General features: G+C 45.0%; 2 protein-coding genes across 4 annotated transcripts in view; both read right to left on the bottom strand.

The window, feature by feature from the left end:
- Positions 1 to 1,285: 1,285 nt before the first annotated feature.
- On the bottom strand, positions 1,286 to 12,647 carry sytl3 (synaptotagmin-like 3). Of its 3 annotated transcripts, XM_064340852.1 has the most exons (15): positions 12,333 to 12,647; positions 10,548 to 10,763; positions 10,066 to 10,133; positions 9,467 to 9,518; positions 8,886 to 8,952; positions 8,605 to 8,677; positions 7,990 to 8,108; positions 5,866 to 5,991; positions 5,605 to 5,777; positions 5,198 to 5,291; positions 4,552 to 4,722; positions 3,956 to 4,076; positions 3,618 to 3,711; positions 3,167 to 3,372; positions 1,286 to 2,186 (listed from the first exon to the last, which is right to left on the bottom strand). In XM_064340852.1, the coding sequence occupies exons 1-15, from the start codon at positions 12,428 to 12,430 to the stop codon at positions 2,095 to 2,097; spliced, it is 1,770 nt and encodes a 589-aa protein (XP_064196922.1). In that variant the 5' UTR covers positions 12,431 to 12,647; the 3' UTR covers positions 1,286 to 2,094. The 3 variants fall into 3 exon arrangements, with proteins under 3 accessions (XP_064196922.1, XP_064196924.1, XP_064196925.1); XM_064340854.1 differs by lacking the exon at positions 12,333 to 12,647 and having other exon boundaries at positions 9,467 to 9,514; positions 10,548 to 10,688; XM_064340855.1 differs by lacking the exons at positions 10,548 to 10,763; positions 12,333 to 12,647 and having other exon boundaries at positions 9,467 to 9,514; positions 10,066 to 10,453.
- A 4,374-nt stretch (positions 12,648 to 17,021) lies between these two features.
- enpp1 (ectonucleotide pyrophosphatase/phosphodiesterase 1) overlaps positions 17,022 to 19,549 on the bottom strand; it is a 41,094-nt gene continuing 38,566 nt past the window's right edge. Inside the window, exons 24-25 of the mRNA XM_064340851.1 lie at positions 19,276 to 19,420; positions 17,022 to 17,734 (exon numbers count right to left, since the gene is read on the bottom strand). Of these exons, the coding sequence (XP_064196921.1) occupies positions 17,582 to 17,734; positions 19,276 to 19,420 (298 nt within the window). The 3' untranslated portion in view covers positions 17,022 to 17,581. The remainder of the gene's footprint in view (positions 17,735 to 19,275; positions 19,421 to 19,549) is intronic.

The following is a 19,549-nucleotide window of genomic DNA, read 5'->3' as shown; positions in this document are numbered from 1 at the left end:
CTGGCCCTCATGCCCCGCCCTGCCATGCCCTCATGCCCCACCATGTCCCACATGCCCCCCCCCCCCCCCGCCTGGCCCACCGCTCCATTCAGACCTGCTGTGACTACCCCAGCACAGCTGAGCCACTGTGCTGTGCTGTTCTGTGTAGAAAGCGTAACGGTAGAGGAACTGTCTGACATTCCAGTGCCAAAAAACCCCTTTTCCTCTCTTTATTTCTTCCTTCGGAGAGTAAAACTGAATTTTGAAGCTGTTTGAATTGTGTGTAATTTCACAGGATTGGGCCAAATTTCTTATTGTTTTTAAACTATAGGTGTCAATGAATGAGAGAGAGGGATTATTTACTGTGTAGCCGAATGTAGGCAGGCTGCAGAAGCATGTGCTTGAACATCACTTTTCCATATTTATTATTTTTTGTATTTAAATGAAGGGCAATTTCCTTATTTTCTTTTTTAGTGGGGGCCACTCAGAAAGAGAATTAACAGTGTGCATCTGAGCATTTATTCGCAGAAAAGTGGATGTTCCGTTTGGTTTTATTTTCTATGATAGACGAACACCTCCATTTACGTCTGGCATCATTATAACCATGAATCAAGAATAGTAAATATTTATATATGGGGTCATTCCAATGAAGAGAGAGGGTAATTTGTTGTATATTTTTCCCTATTCTACTACGATTGATTTAATTTGTATCATAAAGTTCCTATATCAGCCAAAATAATGGTAGATTTGTGTTCCATTTATTGTCTTTAGATTTCTTGATTTAAGAGATTTATTTGTAAATTATTACTTTTTTAAAAATTAATATTCAACTGCATGTTATTGAAATCGGTTTAGGAAATTCCTAGGTACTTTTTGATTTTCGTATGCAGTAAATGGTACCAGCATTTCTAAGATGCCTGTAAACACTTTATTTCTCTCTCTTTCTCTCACTTTCTCACTATCTCTCTTTCTATCCATTTCCCTCTTCCTCTTTCCCATTCTCCCCCTCACTCTCACACTCTCTCCCCCCCTTCACTTTAGTTTTACGTGTTACTGCTCATGATGTCATATAGGAAATGCACATGATGTCATGACTGAAGGAGGTCAGACAGGGGTCAAGTTTAGACGCGTCTGGTGCTGTGGTTTCACACACGCAGACAGTCTTTCTGTTTATGTTACATGAGATGTCTTCTGAGCTCTTTCCTTAGGCCCGTTAGTAGAGCCGGTTTCGCTGGGTTGCCTGGGTTACAGGCTCTGGCTTTGGGACTGATCGCCTGGTTCTGAGAGAACACACGACCCGCTGTACTTCTGCCACGGGTCGGACCTGAACCGGTTTTATTTTTAATGAGGTGAGAAACATATTGGCAATAAAGACCTACAACAACAAACAGTGCCTGAGTACAGTGTGCTCAGTGAGAAATGCATTGTGGGGACCTCAGTACAGTGTGCTCAGTGGGAAATGCATACTGGGAAATGAGCTTTGGTATTGTATTGGTTTTGGTACTGAAGGAGAGTGCCCTTCCCTCAAACTTCTTTCCACTCAAGTGTAGCTGGAAGTAAGAACATGAAACATGAAACACAACAGGGATATTTAGCCCGGGTGTACAGAGCGCTCGGGCGCAGGAGCCCAGCTTGCTGTGGGTGCTGATACGGGTGGAGCAACGTTAAGCAGGCAGAACAGAGGGTTTATTTTTAGGAAATTGCTGCCGGAGCACGGCCAGTACAGAGTGGAGAGATGCAGCATTCACTAGAGAAGAGCACAACAGAAGCCGTTCAGTAGCAGGGCAGTGAGGGGACATCCTGTGTGCTCTTTCAACAGGCAGGACTCTGTGCTACACGTATAACGGTCCCTCTGTTCAGCAGGAAGTTCACTGTAGGGCTAAGTTTTGCGTCGCTTTTCCGGGGGGGTATGTTTGGTGGGCTTGTCTTGGGGGGGGTGGGAACGTTGGCTCTGCTTGTTTGGTGGTGGGGTAATGTCTTGCAGAATGAAAGTGTGTGATTGGCCTCTGGCTTGGGCTCCATACCAGCGACGGTCTGCATCCAGATGTTCGGTTTATTAAAATGTTCTGCACGACGTTGCCCTGAGGTTCTCCCAGCGTTTGCACAACGTTGCCCTCAGGTTCTCTGGACGGCGTCGCTGGCCAGGAAAGGCAAGCCGAAGTCGTGCCACGTGTTGGGGGTCTGCTGGACCCGCTGCCATGACAACCCTGCAGAGGGAGAAGAGCGTTTGCGTTGAGGCTGCCATTATCCATGCGAGGGGGCAACAAAGAGAAACGCTTTTAAAAGACAGAAAGGAGAGAAATAAGGTCGGCCATTTTGTGCGCCCGACCTCAGCCCTGGAGCGCTCGTTCCTCACTACGGAATGCCAAATTGAAATAAACTGTCTGACGTCAGGCCGCAGCTGAAAATGGCCGTCCTCTCAAACTGAAAATGGGTTTTCCAATCAAACCCCCGCGGCGAACACAAAGGACTGTGTTCAGCGCCTCCAGATGAAAGGGCTGTGGACGCAGTGCTGTGCGTGTCTGCGCGGCCCAGCGGGTCTGCTGCGTACGCCAGAGACGCGTGCCGGACAAAAGCGGACAATGGGGGCGGTCACAATATTACTACTGCCACGGCAAACACAGGACGGGAAAATATCTGCAGTTACCTGCACTTATTTAACGTGAACACTGATCACAACTTGAATGGAGCTGTTCAAAACAATTTTACCGCACAGAATGGCTCTTGGGGCTTGGGGAATTATGTTCTCTGCCTGTTAGTGCCTGTTTTTAAAAGCAGAACTAATGAAATCTCATTCTTCTGCTCTCCCTTTACCGTAGCTGCCCGCTGTTCTGGTGTGTCTTCTCCCTTAGATCTCGTTTTTTTATATATATTCATGTGTGTGTTCGGTCAACAGAACATCTCGGAAGAAATGGCTTTTAAAATATGTGTTTCTGACCTGGGTCAAATGCATTTGAAAATAATCTTTTAGAAACCTGTAAAATTGCTGCAATTAGAATTAAATTTATTATCATAGTTTGCACAAATATTCAGACATTTTCCCAAAAGGTTTACTTGTAAAATTCTGAGATCTGCAGGGGAGAGTGTTCTCTGATTTCCCTGCAAAGCTTTTTAAATGCGGTGTCTGAATGTATTCTGACTGTGCTGCGTTTTGAGCTGCAGTGCGGGGGGGGGGGGGCACAACTACCTTCCTCCAGCGTGGATCTGCCCAGGAGGCGTGGCTTCAGGCCCAAGGGGGCGTGGTCATACAGGCTGAGTTGTAGGCAGGCCCCCTGCAGGCCGGCTGTGGGTACTGCGCTGAACACCAGGCTGTGGTCCCAGGGGGACCCCGAACTCCGGCTCTGAACCCCGGACTCCTGGGCCAGCTGTACCCCTCCAGGGAGGGCCAGGACCCTGCACACATGCCACACACATAGACGCCCACATTTAAACATATATGAACATGCAAACATATTAAACATTCTGCAGGATGTTTCCAAATGTAGTCTGGGCTCTTGGAACTCTCAGATTAAATTTATATTTTTCATCTTTGTTTTATTTATGATAATGTGCTGCCTCCCCAACACACACTTTTGCTTGTACACACGCACGCACGCACACACACGCACACACACACCCAGCCCATCACATGACCTTACCCTTTCACAGATGAGTGTACAGCTCCAGGTGATTTATCCACCGCCATGTTTGTGGCCCCTGTGACCTGAACGGCGAGCTGCCCCACGAGGCTTCCTGTGTTTAACCAGAGTTCAAAGGTCAATTCTGCATTCAAACTTAGCACGTTTTTTCTTTTATTAAATTCACAATTGCTAGTTGTGCCTTTCAAGTCACTAATAGTTCAGTTTACCAATTAATAGCACCAATTAAAAGTAGAAGTGTAATGTGTGAATGGACTGGGCCCTGCAGGAAGGGGGTCTCTGGGCCCCTGTGTTGTGGGCTGGGTGAACCCGCCTCCTGCTCCCTGGCGGTACTGCACCTCCTCTCGAGGGAGGCGCGGCCCTGGGCTCCTGCGCGGCGGGAGGGGAGGAGGAGAATCGGACTTTAATCTGCAGGGTTCTGCTCTGCTGCTCCACGGGACCTCTGCTCTGGAGATCGCCCTGCAAACATCAGCAGAAACATCATCATCATCATCATCATTATAATCATCATCATCATCTTCATTATTATCATCATCATTATAATAATAATAATAATAATAATAATAATTAATATTATTAATATTATTATTATTGGTAGTGGTATTTTGATAAGGTCTGGTGTCATGGCCATGTTTCATATAGTTTAAAGCTCCACTATACATTGTGAGCGGTGAAATGTAATGCTTTTATACTGTTGCCCATTATGTGGGAGTCATTTAGGTTAAGAAGCTTTGCTCGAGGATACAATAGCAGTGAATGATCCAGTCGGGATGTAAACCTGCAACCCCCGGGAGTGATAAACCCCAGTTCCCTAACCCCACCCCACCCCACCCCACGCCACCCCACGCCCCACGCTACCCCACACCACCCCACACTCCACGCTACCCCACCCCACCCCACGCCACGCCCGTACTCCGCGGGTGCCCCTGCTCACCGTCTGTGCTGGGGGGCACAGCGGGAGCCATCGGGCGGAGTCTTCCTCAAAGTCCCAGCCCCCCAGGGGCACGAGCGCCTCCCCCAGGAACACCTTCCTCTTCAGGGTCCCCGAGTGCCACACCGATGCCTGCAGGGTCCGGCTGGCCAGCAGGGGGCGCTCCATCTTGAACTGCTCCGGGTGAAACAGGATATAGTAATAAAAAATAAATGGGTGCAAGTCATTGGAGGAAAATGACAGCCAATCAGTATGCTCCTTCTTATCAGAAACAGAATGAAACAAATTCTAAAAAAAAATTTGAAATAATGTTAGCTATGGTCCACTGGTTATATTGCAAACAACCATCTTCCCTTTACTGAGAAGCATTTTGAGCTGTTCAAGGCCCAAAACAACTGCAATACATTAAAATAATTATTAAAACATTAAAATAATTATTAAAACATTAAAATAATTATTAGATCAATTAATATAATTAGCATTCATGGAATTGCAGGCAATCTGGGAGAAACAGGTAAAAAATGATAAAGAGGAAATAATAATCTGCATACGCACAGGTGTGGAAAAGATCTGTGGATCCAAACTGAGCTGTTTATGAACAGAGGGATGATTATAATGACAGGTCCACAGAGAGGGGAGGTTTTCTCACCTCTAAAGTTTCCTTAAAAACAGGATCTGTGGTGTTCCTCTTCACCGCAGTCTTCTGTTTGCCTCCGTCCGGCAGCAGGTGGAGCTTCACACACCTGAACATGACAAGGGGAGGGGCACGGAACGTTCTGAGACTCTGTGAGCCAATCAAAAGGCATTCCTCTCCATAGATCAGCGAGTCCTCTTCCAATGGCTTGCGAGTGCTCCGCCTACTTTGACCATTTCAGAATAGACCTATCTACAGAATCAGATTTATTTGAAATTTAAATAATTCATTAAATCATCATTATGGGCATTTATCAACTCATTGATTTCAGTTTGTACCAACGCTAGTTCACAGGCATGTTAGTACATGAAACAGTGCTAGTTCACAGGCATTTTAGTACATTAAATACAGAGCTAGCTCACGGGTGGCACTTCTTCCTCTTGGCGTCCCCGTAGGGTAGGTTCCTGCAGGCTCTCACAGAGACCTCCAGACAGGACGTCCTGCCACTGTACCCCAGAGCGAGCTCGATGTCTCCCGCCCTGCTGCTGTTTGGGTCGTGGCCCCCCAGTCCCGCGCCAATGCTCCCAACGCTGCCCTAGGGCCACACAGGAGAGCTGTTAGCCAAACAGCCCTTCGATTGGCTGAGGAGAGGTTACCAGGCAGAACCAGGCCGCTGGACCCACCCTCTTTTCCAGCTGAAGCTCCGCCCCCTGATACGTGTCATCGTCAGTGCAGGCCTGGCTGGACTCCGCCCCCTCCTGGGCCCTCGCCTGCCGGACGAGCTCCGAGAGGCTGGGAGCTCCGCCCACCTGCAGGGGTCAAAGGACGTTATGGTCGCCATGGTTACTGTCTGTACTCCTCAGTCCGTCCCCCCCAGCCTGGAGGGAGGAAGCTTTATCTACTTTTACAATAAAATAATAATAATAATAATAACTTTTTCTCTTCTTATGTATTTTACTGTTGTCCACTGAAACACTTTTTCCATCATAAATCTCATAAATATATTTCTATAATTTTTTTCACCTTAGTTGCACAATTAACATTATACCACATCCATCTAATTAAAAAATCCAATTTTTAAAGTTTTTGTATTTTTTAAAAGTTTATTTGACATAAGACATATATTTAGCTGTTTTTTACTGAAATACTTTTTCCATCATAAATCTCATAAAATATATTTCTATCCATTTTTTCCACATTGGTTGTACAACTGACATTATATCCTATCCATCTAAATAAAAAAATAACATTTAAACTTTATTTGTATTTTTTGGAAATAAGAGTATAGTCTTATATTTTGCTGATTTTCACTGAAATACTTTTTCCATCATAAATATCATAAAATATATATATTTTTAAAAATTCTTCATAGTTGTAAAATGTACATGATACCCTATACATCTAAATAAATAAAAAATCACATTTTTAAAGTTTTCGTATTTTTTGGACATAAGACTACAGGCTTATATATTTCTTAGTTTTCTACTGAAACACTTTTCCCATCATAAATAATGAAATAAAATCTAACATAAATCTCATAAAATATATTTCTATAATTTTTTTAACCTTGGTTGTACAATTAACATTATATCCTATCCATCTAAATAAAAAAATTACATTTGAAATTTTTTTGTATTTTTTGTACATAAGACTATAGTCTTATATATTTTGCTGTTTACTACTGAAACACTTTTTCCATCATAAATTTCATAAAATATATTTCTAGAATTTTTTAACCTTAGTTGCACAATTAACATGATACCGTATCCATCTAATTAAAAAATGACATTTTTAAAGTGTTTGTATTTTTTTTTTAAATTTTTGACATAAGACTATAGTCATATATTTAGCTGATTTTTACTGAAATACTTTTTCCATAATAACTATCATAAAATACATTTCTATACATTTTTTTCACCTTGGTTGTACAATTAACATTATGTCCTATCGATCTAAATAAAAAATGACATTTAAAATTTTTTTGTATCTTTTGGACATAAGACTAGTCTTATATATTTAGCTGATTTTCACTGAAATACTTTTTCCATCATAAATATCATAAAATATATTTCAAAAAAAATTTTTCATCTTAGTTGTAAAATGTACATGATGCCCTATCCATCTAAATAAAAAAATCACATTTTTAAAATTTTCGTATTTTTTGGACTATAGGCTTATATATTTTTTCGTTTTCTACTGAAACACTTTTTCCATCATAAATAATAAAAATAAAATCTATCATAAATCTCATAAAACATATTTCTGTTATTTATTTTCACTTTGGTTGTAAAATTAAAATGATACCGTGTAACTAACTACTAACTTGATATACTGTCTATCTTAATCAAAAATAATTTAAAAAATGTTTTCTAAATCAATATTGTCTTTAGTCATTTATAATGTAGTCATTTGTGTTTCACAGTTTTCCACTGAAATATTTTTCAACATGAATTTATTTAAACACATATCAAATCATATATATCACCATGCATGTTATACAAACATGATTACCTATCCATCCAGATCAGGTGTAATGACATTTTAATGTTTAAAAAAACAAAAAAAACAAAAATGTTTTTCCCATATTTCTTATGTAGTTGCATTTATGACAAAATCATTTTATTATTTATTTGTATTTTCATCTTTAGATTAAAGCACATATTTCTGGATGCAGTGTATGTTGCTGCAATAGTTTTTCTTGTTACCTGCAACAAAAATAAATAAATAAAAGCCTTGGGTGATGGGAGGTCCTGTGTGCAGTCGCTTTATTTGAGCTCCGACCACGTTTTCCTGGCAGGGTGTCATACCTCAAATGGGCAGTTGATGGCGGTGTCAGACTGGCTCCGCCTCTCCTTCCTGTAGGAGCAGGAGTCTGTGGTGAGCAGGGTCTGCTCTGCGTTGACATCGTTCTGCGACTTGGAGATCTCTGCAGGCACAGGACAGGGTCTGATGCTTTTTAGGAAATATTTACAAATTCTTTCATTTTTATTTGGTCAGAATAACAAGACCTGGTACAAATATTTTATGTGAAACATGTGCCTGAAATACATTAGCCCCTAGTAATTCTTCCTAGACATTATATGTACTTCACACAAGTATAAAAAATGTGAACAGAAGCTGTTATTTGGGGGAAGTGGGGGACGGAGAAAACATTCCTTCTACACACGAGCTACAGTTTAGCCCAAAGGACGACGCAGCGGCCCGGTGTGAAATAATAATGACGTGCAAAACAGGAGCGTTTTCTTTTAGGATGTATATTTAATGAGCTTGCATTGTGCATTCTGCAGGAAATTCAGCAAGACTGAGCCACTCCTGCAGCTTGACTGCTCTCTCTCCAGTGTGCTCCTTCACCTCGCTGCACCCTTATTAAACATGCAGAGCTCAGCCCCGGTCACATGACCTGGACAAGCTCACTCACTCACTCTTCATATGAGACGTCAGAGACACAAACAGGTTCTCCATGGATTTGGTGAAAGGTCTGGATGTTTGCAGCCCCTAAAAGATAAATTAAAAGTACACATGCACACACACACACAGACACACACACACATGCATGCACACACATCCACGCATGGACACACAAACACACACATACACATCAAATTAAAATACTATTTGATCTTACTTTCAGTAGATCAACAGTTATTTTGAGCTGGAGATAAAGATAGTAAAGATTGCCTCTCAGAAAAGATCCTTCACTCACCCCTGAGCGGTTGAAGGATGGAGTCTGAGTGAAAGGGGGAGGGGTCGGAGGTACGATGGCAATATTACTGCAACACACACCCACACACACACACACACCCAGACACACCACCACACACCACACACACACACACACACACACACACACACACACACACACACACACACACACACACACACACACACACACACACACAAATACACACACACACACACACACACACACACACACACACACACACACACACACACACACACACACATATGTACATACACACGCACGCACATACAAGTACGCACACATACACACGCATTATGAATAAAACCAATATATAACTTTTTCAACCCCAAAATGTTTCTTAGTTTTATTTCAAAGCACAAATATAGATCAAATATTAAGATGAGCTAGTCTAGGTGATCATCTCATTACATCAGTTGCTCGGGTAAATGGATATATTTTGTAAGGGTGTTCTAATAATACAAAAAAAGCACCATGGCTAAAGACTTTAACCAGGCTTCACAGATGAACATTGCTGGGGGCCTCTTCAGTCAGTGAAACATCAGTTCCACCAGCTTTCTTACCTGAGGCTTCGGTAGGACTTCAGTATTCTTTCTCCAGTGGTCTCATGTCTGTCTGTTCAAAGAATAAAGTCGCTTGATAAGCACAGAGACTGAAAAATGTGAAAAAGACGTGAATTCATGCAGGTTTGTCACCCACTGTAAGCCTAAACAGGCTGACATAAAATGATTATTCTCTGCTTAATATAGGATCAGCAAGCCCACGTACTTTGAGGTCATCGTGCAGCTAAGATAGGATTCTTTAATGTTAAGTTTCAGAACATTTGTTCAAAGCAGACACCAAAACCTCTATAGTAAGCAATTTTGATTATTGCTTTAGATCATTCACATCATTAAAAACTATAGGCCTCTCTGTACTGTGATCCCATCTCTATCTGTAACCCTCTCTGTACTGTGATCCCATCTCTATCTGTAACGCTCTCTGTATTGTGATCCCATCTCTATCTGTAACCCTCTCTGCACTGTGATCCCATCTCTATCTGTACCCCACTCCGTACTGTGCCAACATACATACATTATCAAGATCAACTCAGACATTCAGCTTCCTTAGTGGACTTGACAACAAAAACGATCAGATCATCAGCAGCAGAAACAGAACAAACCTGAAACACCTGGGTACTTCTTCGCTCTCTCTTCCAGAAACCATTCGCCAGATTTAATCTTCACATCCCTGAGGGACAGGGAGGGCTTCATGGTCATGACATTACCTTACCTTACATTAAATTACACTACCTTACCGTATATTACATTAAATTACACTACCTTACCGTATATTACATTAAATTACACTACCTTACCGTATATTACATTAAATTACACTACCTTACCGTATATTACATTAAATTACACTACATCACATTATATTCATTTGGCAGGCGCTCTTATTGAGACAGTACTGGAGAACATCAGTGTTCCCTCTCAGGAACACAAAAATATGACATCACCAACAAGACACAGAGGCCCACTAACAATCATAATAATAACCCCCCCTGACCCCCCCACCCCTCGCCATAGACTGGAGCAGAAGGAACGCAGCAGGAGTTGGCCATCTTGTTGCGGTAGAGGGTCTTTGCTAGCGGCTGACCGGTAGGCGTGGCAGACGGTGCACTTCCAGTCGCGCGCGGTGATGGCGACGCGGCAGCGGCTGCAGATGCGGTGGCTGCAGCCGCGGCAGGTGGCGCCGCAGTTCCACAGCTTTCCCAGCGGCCTCTGGCACCGCGCGCACGTCCGCTCGCTGTACTGCCGCGCAAAACTCTTAGCGCCCTTCCGCCGGATCTCCTGCAGCTCCGACTTCATCTTCCTGCATCACAAACACACAGAAGATCACCGCTGGAGGTACACCTGGGAGCTGTAGTTTTTATTATTCATTTTTCAGCTTTCACAATAATGTGCTGCTTTCCTCCCCCAGTCCCCATATCATCCCCAATTTTCCACTACGACTACAGGCCCCGCCCCTTTCTGCAGTATCCTCAAACAACAAACCAGTAGCATCCTCAAGCAACAAACCATTAACTTCCTGAAGCAAAAAACCAGTAGCATCCTCAAGCAACAAACCATTAACTTCTTGAAACTACAAATCATTAACTTCCTGAAACTACAAACCATTAACTTCCTGAATCTACGAACCAGAAATATCCTCAAACAACAAACCAGTAACTCCCTGAAGCAACAAACAAGTAACATCCTCAAGCAACAAACCATTCACTTCCTAAAACTACAAACAATTAACTTCCTGAAACTACAAACCATTCACTTCCTGAATCTACAAACCAGCAATATCCAGGAACTCAGACTGCCAGGTATGTGGTTAGAGCACTGTATGTGTGAGTGTGTGTGTGTGTGTGTCACTGACACCAATAAACTGTTTATTTTGGTACAACAGGGACAATACCTAACAACCAAATAAGCCAAAAACAACAAAATAATGAGCCAAAATAACTCTTAAGCCTGAACACTGCTGACAATGATTAATATAACCATAGATATGACAATGCTGGCAATGATTAATATAACCATAGATATGACAATGCTGGCAATGATTAATATAACCATAGATATGACAATGCTGACAATGATTAATATAACCATAGATATGACGATGCTGGCAGCGATTAATATAACCATAGATATGACGATGCTGGCAGCGATTAATATAACCATAGATATGACAATGCTGGCAGCGATTAATACAACCATAGATATGACGATGCCGCGCGATTACAACCTGGCGATGCTGGCAAATAAACCATAGATATGACAATGCTGGCAGCGATTAATATAACCATAGATATGACGATGCTGGCAGCGATTAATATAACCATAGATATGACAATGCTGGCAGCGATTAATATAACCATAGATATGACGATGCTGGCAGCGATTAATATAACCATAGATATGACAATGCTGGCAGCGATTAATATAACCACAGATATGACGATGCTGACTGCTCCATACCTGCTTAGTGTTGCCGTGGTGATGATTTCACATTATGAAAAATGATATAATATTACAACTCTAATCTCTCGTTAAACTGACAGCAGCATGCATCTGATCAAAATTCTCCCCTTAAGAAAAACAACACATAAAATCTCCAAATTAACAACCCTGCAAAAGTGGTCCTGAGATCATAACTACAAAGGCGTGCTCATAAACCTAAAGTATAATAAAGTTATAATAAAGGGAAGACCATCTAACGGAATGAACCTCACATCTGAAAGTTTATGTTTATGCACTTTGTAAATAATCTCATCAGCACCACAATCTTCAGGCATTTTAGGATTAGTTAGTTTGCCCAAGTGGCTCTTTTTGTTACAGGAAATGTGAAGACCCTTTCCCCTCTCCCTTTCCCCTTTCCCTTTCCCCTTACCTGATCCTTTCTTCCTCTAAAGAGCGCAGGACTTTGTCCCTCTGAAGAACCTCCAGAACTTTGTCTCTCTCCAGAGCCTCCAGAACACTGAGGTCCATGGTGCTGGTCCGGGTTGGAGAGAGTCTGTGTGCGGGTTAGAGAGAGTCTGTGTGCGGGTTAGAGAGAGTCTGTGTGCGGGTTAGAGAGAGTCTGTGAACGGACGCTGTCAGTGGTCTGTGAACCGGGGTACGGTCATTTTGATCGCGCTAGGAAGTGAAGTTCCTGCATCCTCCCAAAGGCTGTTACCTCTTGCTTCACTACGCAGCTCTAGAACCAGAAGACTGCGTGTGCTGGGGGGCGGGGGGGGGAGGGGCACGGGGGAGGGGGGAGGCGGTCCAGGGGTGGTGGAGCGTAGAGCGGTGGATTTTTTTCACGGTGGGTTGAGCTTGAGCGCTGCACGCTGGTTTGGCCACAAACAGGGAAACTCGACAACAGTGTTTCCACTTAGAGAGAGAGAGAGAGAGAGAGAGAGAGGGAGGGAGAGAGGGAGGGTGGGAGAGAGGGAGGGAGAGAGAGAGAGAGGAGAGAGAAGGAGAGAGAAAGAGAGAGAGAGAGGGAGAGAGAGAGGGAGGGAGAGGGAGAGAGAGAGAGGGAGAGAGAGAGAGAGGGAGAGGTATGTGGCCTCCTGTCACAAAATGAGGGACAATCAGTGAGGCACCATCTCTGTACTGTCAGTAGTTTTTGTTCGTATTACTGTCCTTATTGGTCTTTTCATTCAAATTGTAGGTTTTCCGTAGGTATGGCTTTGGTTATTTATTAATTAATTTATATTATTATTTTTCACGTAACATAATGATCAGAACATGCCATTCAGCCCAACAATGCTCGCCATTTTCCTGACGAAATTGTACCTAGTACTCTGCCTCTACTACATGATCTGGCAGGCTATTCCACACTCTGATTACTCTCTGCATGAAAAACTTCTTCCAAATGTCTGTATAGAATTTATCTTTTGCTAATTTCCATTTATGTCCCCTCGTTCTACTCAATCTGAAGAATCTCTAGTAGTTCACTTTGTTGATCCCTTTGTTGAACACTTTTTTGATCCCCTTTCATACCAGGAATCAATCTAGTTGCCCTTCCATGAACCTTTTCCAGTGCCTCTATATCTTTCTTGTAGTACGGTCTCCATACTACAAGTACTTTCATTTATATATTTTATTCCACTCTTAATTATGTCTTATGTGTCACTGTAAATTTTTTCATTGTGAATTGCTTTGGCAATACTGTTAACGTACAGCCATGCCAATAAAGTATTATAGAATTGAAAATTGAGGGAAAAGAGAGAGTTTGTGAGAGAGATAGGACAGGGCATCAGGGTTATGATTGATGCCCAGTTGCCCATTTTGGCACATTACCCTGCCCTGCCTGCCTGATCCCCCCCCCCACCTGTTCTGCCCGGCCTCGGAATCGCACTCTTTTCTCAGCCCCCCGCCAACCGCACCCCCCCCTCCCCAACCGGCAGCAACCCCCGCCCTCCACAGGCCACGCTCCAACATCCCCAGCGGCATGCTCTGCACAACCAATCACCTTCCTTTCAGCTCCCCCCCCTTCTTTCAGTGGCTCTTCGTCTCTCGCTGTAATTTCTGTGGGTGACGTCACAGAAAATTAAGCAAATGGCGTAGGAAGCGGGCCGAGAGCGAAGGCTTATCTGCGGGCACGCTGTGCCACCCGCTGCTGGGCGAGCTGATAACGCACCCCCCCTCCCCAACGCCAGCAGATAAAGCCCCCCCCCACGCAAGCAGATAAAGGCCCCCCCGCTGCCATTGTCTGGGCGAGCCGTGGTTCCGCAGCCGCATAATCAATCACAGCCGGGGCTAATGCAGTTAGCCTCACAGGCAGAGCGCCGCTCCCGCTCTCTTAAAGACGCTCCCGCAGACACAGCGCCGCTCCCGCTCTCTTAAAGAGGCTCCTCACAGACACAGCGCCGCTCCCGCTCTCTTAAAGAGGCTCCCGCAGACACAGCGCCGCTCCCGCTCTCTTAGCCGCTCCGCAGACACAGCGCTCGCTCACGCCCAGCCGCTCCCGCTCTCTTAAAGAGCTCCCCAGACACAGCGCCACTCCGCTCTCTAGCGCTCCGCTCTCTTAAAGAGGCTCCCGCAGACAGCGCCCTGCTCTCTACCGCTCGCCCTAAAGAGGTCTCCAGGATCACGCGCCACTCCGCTCTCTTAAGAGCTCCTTCACGACACAGGCCGCCGCTCTCGTTAAAACTCAGCACGCCCGCTCCGCTCTCTTAGGTCCAGAAAGCGCGCTACCTTCTTAGCGGCTTCGAACCGAGCGCGCTCCCGCCTCTGGGCTCCCGGGGCGTACCTCCGCGTCTATCTGACCCGCAAATTCTATATCTCCATCAGTCACTCTCTCCTTCACTGGATCACAGGGGGCTTCGGTTAAAAAAACATCAGCACCCCCTGATGGGCTACTCGGATCATGAAACCGAAACACTTCAGTCGGGTATCTGAACCTGGAGGAGGACCCCCCCCCTGGGGCTCCCGGGGGCTGTTATCTCCAGAGGCCAGAGCTTTCCCTTAAATTCTAATAAATATTCAGAATTTCAATATGCATGACGAGTCGCTGAACTTGATATCACTAAGTGATGCACCACTGCCTTCTCCTTGGAAATATTAATTTAGTATATACTGGTGGGAGGCTTTGTAGAGGAGTGCATTATTTGTCTCTAGATGACACGTATGTGCGCTCGCAACATAAAACACCGCGACAGCAGGTCACAGTGGCTTGGCCACAGCCGAAATAGTTTCGGTCTGTCTTTCCGTCCTCCACCCCCTGAGTCAAACACCCCACCTTTGAGCGAGCAGTTCAGGAGAGCGTCTCAGAGACACTGCAGGGCTGATGTGCTTTCCACAGCACGCTGCTTCCGCAGATGTTTCCGGAAGGTTTGCTGCAGCCTAGCCGCACCTCCCCCCAGCCCAGAGATCAAGGCAACGGCCTTTTGCGTAAACACAACCGCACCTTCGCCCTCTTCCGGTTCTTAGATAAAAATCTAATCCAACATCACACGATTCAAGAAGTGCAACAGAAACACACAAACACACAAACCGGTTCAGGTCTCAGCTGAGATAAGCATGGCTCTGAAGTCAGGTGCAGCCTTCGCAGACAAGGAGCAAAAAGCGGGAGTCTAGACATCTAGCCAGGTGAACCCCAATATAGCACAGGTTTTACCAGTAGGCTGGCTCCATCCCCCCAAATGTAGCTGGCTTTTCACCAGAAAATATTCCCTGGGTTAGCCCTGGCTGGGCCTGGTACAAAACATCAAATGAAAAATGGCCCACGGTCCTAGACTAATAATTAAAATAGAGACCTACGGGTTTACCCAGCATTTATAAACAGAGTGGAAATTATCTGAAGGCCTGTGTTAGAGAGGCTGGGCTTTCTGGAGAAGTACGATAAGCCAAACAAAAGAGATGTAAGCCTTGCTCACTTGCAACACTCCAGGTTCAGCATTCAGCATTCTGACCTGCTCACCCCCCCCCTACCTACCCCTCCCCCTCTGCCCTACGCCTTCAGTAGAAATGCTTTTGAGGCAGAAATGCACGTTGCTGTTTCCTTCCTGCTGTGCTGTTCACTGAAGACAAGGAGAGAGAGAGAGAGAGAGAGAGAGAGAGAGAGACAGCGAGAGAGAGAGAGAGACAGCAAGAGACAGCGAGAGACAAAGAGAGAGAGACCACAAGAGACAGTGAGAGAGAGAGAGAGAGAGAGAGAGAGAGAGTGAGAGACAGCGAGAGAGAGTGAGAGACAGTGAGAGAGGGAGGGAGAGAGAAGGCAGATAAGTCAGGCTACATTTCACAAGTATATTTTACAAGTGGTGGGTCACAGTAAAAATATATTTTCTCTTAAAAATGTAAAAACATTGCTGTCTAAAGACTGCACAGCCCACATAAAAACTTCAGGGAGTTCTGAACTGGTTGAGCAGATCCATCTTGTCCTTAAACTCTGGACTCAAGATACCATGTTTTGGATCTGTCAGTGGGCATTCTAAATATCAATACAAGTTCACACTGACCACAATTTCCACTGAAGCTAATCCAGGGTCCAAGGCTGATGACCTTCCGTTCTGAATGAGTCATATTCAGAATGAGTCATATACACGATTCCTGAGTATTTCCACAGACGAATCAGCTCACTTTAGTGTCTGTCTGAAGCTGGCCCCTACATCACACAGTTAGAGCATAATCACTGGCATACTGTAGAGACTGCTTGCAAATGCACTGTCCTCCTGATAAACAGTATCAGACATTATAACATGATAAACAATATCAGACATTATAACATGAAATCAGTGTCAGACATCACATGAAACTACTGAGTGACAGAATGGGAGAGGCTGAGGCAACATTGCCCCCTAATGGTGTCTAATGAGGTGTACACTTTCACACTGCATTCCCTACACTACTCGCTAATACACTGATACAGAGCAATAGCATGATCCACTATCAGAATAGCTTGATACACTATCACAATAGCATGATACACTATCACAATAGCTTGATACACTATCACAATATTATGATTCATTACCATAATAGCCTGATACACTATAAGGATAGCATAATAATAGTAACTACTACTGATTAGTACAACTTCTCATATTAATGAATGATATTTTAGAATGATATTGAAAAAATGATACAATGATTTATTTAAATCAATTTAATAGTCCATTGGAAGACAATATCAAAATGACAGTTCAAAATGGAAAATAATTATGAAAATATCAACTGTGCAAAGATAATATCAATATACACAAAATAATAATAAAAACCAAAAAAACATTTTTGGGGTATTGTGAGTATGTTTGTCCGTATTGTATGTGGAGTTCTGTGGGGTTTTTAATGCTGAGACGGACAGTAATTGAGGAGTAAAATGTGTCATTTTCAAAATGTCCACATTTTCCTGGAAAATGATCCCAGCCGTTAAAAAATGAATTTGGGGGGGAAACCGGGAATGCAGTTGTCATGGCAACAGGAGTTTCCAGCGCTCTTTCTGAGGAAGAGGAGCACGGAGTTCTTCGTCCTGGCTGCTCAGCGGGGTCTGCGTGAACATCCAGAATGCAAAGCCTCAACACCCCACCCGGAGAAAGAGGCATCTCCTTCTCTCCTTTCTTTCTGTTCCTCTTTACTCATTATTCCCTCTCTCTCCCTCTCTCTCTCTCTCTCTCTCTCTCTCTCCAGCGGTTCCTGAGGTGAGCAGGCCCTTCAGAACGAGTGCAGGAAGGTCTTCAGCTGCAGGGTGTCTGTGATTGACAGCTGGTCATGGTAGAAGCTCAGCCCCGTGAGAAGCTCGATGTCTCGAACCCGAGCCACATGGAACTGCATCCACTCCTCCACCCACTGCACATCTGCCCCGCCCTGCAACGAGACGAACGCTGAGGAACACACACACAGGCACAGAGCAGCACACACACACACACACACACACACTCTCACACACTCTCACACACACACACACACTCTCTCACACACACAGGCACAGAGCAGCACACTCTCACACACACACACACACACACACACACTCTCACACACTCTCACACACACACACACACACACACACACACACACACTCTCTCACACACACACACACACACACACTCTCTCACACACACACACACACACACTCTCTCACACACACACACACACACATGCTCATACACACACACGCACCACTGCGCTCCACCGGCTGAGTGTGTGTTTATATGAGATCTTGCTGCCAAGTTTGAAAGAGAGAGACCAGCTGTATCAGAAAATCTGGGGTCCCCTTTAGTGCAAATATTTAGGCATGAGGACCAATGAAAATTAATGTGCCTTCAAATTTTCACATTGCATTGAATCACATCACACATTTTTTGCACCAAACTGAATTTACAGTCTGAAAGAAAATCTGTGTAGAAGTGATGCTTGATTGTGCTGTTAGCTGTGATATTCCTCTCTGGGTTAGGGTTAGGGTTAGGGTTAGGGTTAAGGTTATGTTATGAAGTGATGCTTGATTGTGCTGTTAGCTGTGATATTCCTCTCTGGGTTAATCAGACTGCTTTACGCTCAGTGTGCTACGCTGTGCCTGATACTGCTGCATTCTGGGAAAACTAAAACTCAGGCCAGAAACTCCTGCTCTGAGCAGCTATACAACCACAGAGTCCTGACCTGGGAGCAGTGTAGCCTGCTACCTGATGATCCTGACCTGGGAGCAGTGTACCCCTGCTAGCTGATGATCCTGACCTGGGAGCAGTGTAGCCTGCTAGCTGATGATCCTGACCTGGGGGCAGTGTAGCCTGCTAGCTGATGATCCTGACCTGGGGGCAGTGTAGCCTGCTAGCTGATGATCCTGACCTGGGAGCAGTGTAGCCTGCTACCTGATGATCCTGACCTGGGAGCAGTGTACCCCTGCTAGCTGATGATCCTGACCTGGGAGCAGTGTAGCCTGCTAAGATGCTGACCTGGGGCAGCATAGCCTGTTAGCTGATGATCCTGACCTGGGGGCAGTGTAGCCTGCTAGCTGATGATCCTGACCTGGGGGCAGTGTAGCCTGCTAGCTGATGATCCTGACCTGGGGGCAGTGTAGCCTGCTAGCTGATGATCCTGACCTGGGGGCAGTGTAGCCTGCTAGCTGATGATCCTGACCTGGGGGCAGTGTAGCCTGCTAGCTGATGATCCTGACCTGGGGGCAGTGTAGCCTGCTAGCTGATGATCCTGACCTGGGGGCAGTGTAGCCTGCTAGCTGCTCATGCACTGGGTCACCAGATCCTAGATCAGCTCCTCTTTCTCTTAGACTCTTTATAAAATGGGCCCTGAAGATTGAGATCCTGTGTCCATTGTTCTCAGAGTGGGGGGGGTGACTGGCAGGGTGGGGGGGGGGGGTGACTGGCAGGTGGGGGTGGGGGGGGCGGGGGGCTTACTGCGCAGGCCTCTGTGTTGTCCGGCCGGTGGGGCAGGATGAAGGACAGGGCCTCCAGGGGCCCCTGGCACTGCTGAGGGGGGGTGGACGAGTTCCGGCAGCTGGTCAGGACCAGGAAGTAGTGTGTGGGGATGGCAGCCTCGTTCCTTCAGAGAAAAAAGGATATGCTTACTGTCATGGCAACCACATCACCAGTACAGGCTTACTCTCATGGCAACCACATCACCAGTACAGGCTACTGATGGACACCCACGTCAAACCCGGAAGTAGTGTCA

Source organism: Anguilla rostrata, chromosome 6 (assembly GCF_018555375.3).
Source record: "Anguilla rostrata isolate EN2019 chromosome 6, ASM1855537v3, whole genome shotgun sequence".
Taxonomy (NCBI): Eukaryota; Metazoa; Chordata; class Actinopteri; order Anguilliformes; family Anguillidae; genus Anguilla; species Anguilla rostrata.
This window is presented reverse-complemented; position numbering and strand designations above follow the sequence as displayed.

Bases quoted from the DNA above. Each gene is read 5' to 3' on its own strand.
- sytl3 (XM_064340852.1), bottom strand. From the start codon at position 12,430: ATGGACCTCAGTGTTCTGGAGGCTCTGGAGAGAGACAAAGTTCTGGAG. The intron at 5,992-7,989 runs GTATGACACCCT...TGACCCCTGCAG, and splicing joins CCATCAACTGCCCATTTGAG to GTGGGCGGAGCTCCCAGCCT. The intron at 5,292-5,604 runs GTGAGCTAGCTC...TGTCATGTTCAG, and splicing joins AAGAGGAAGAAGTGCCACCC to GTGTGTGAAGCTCCACCTGC.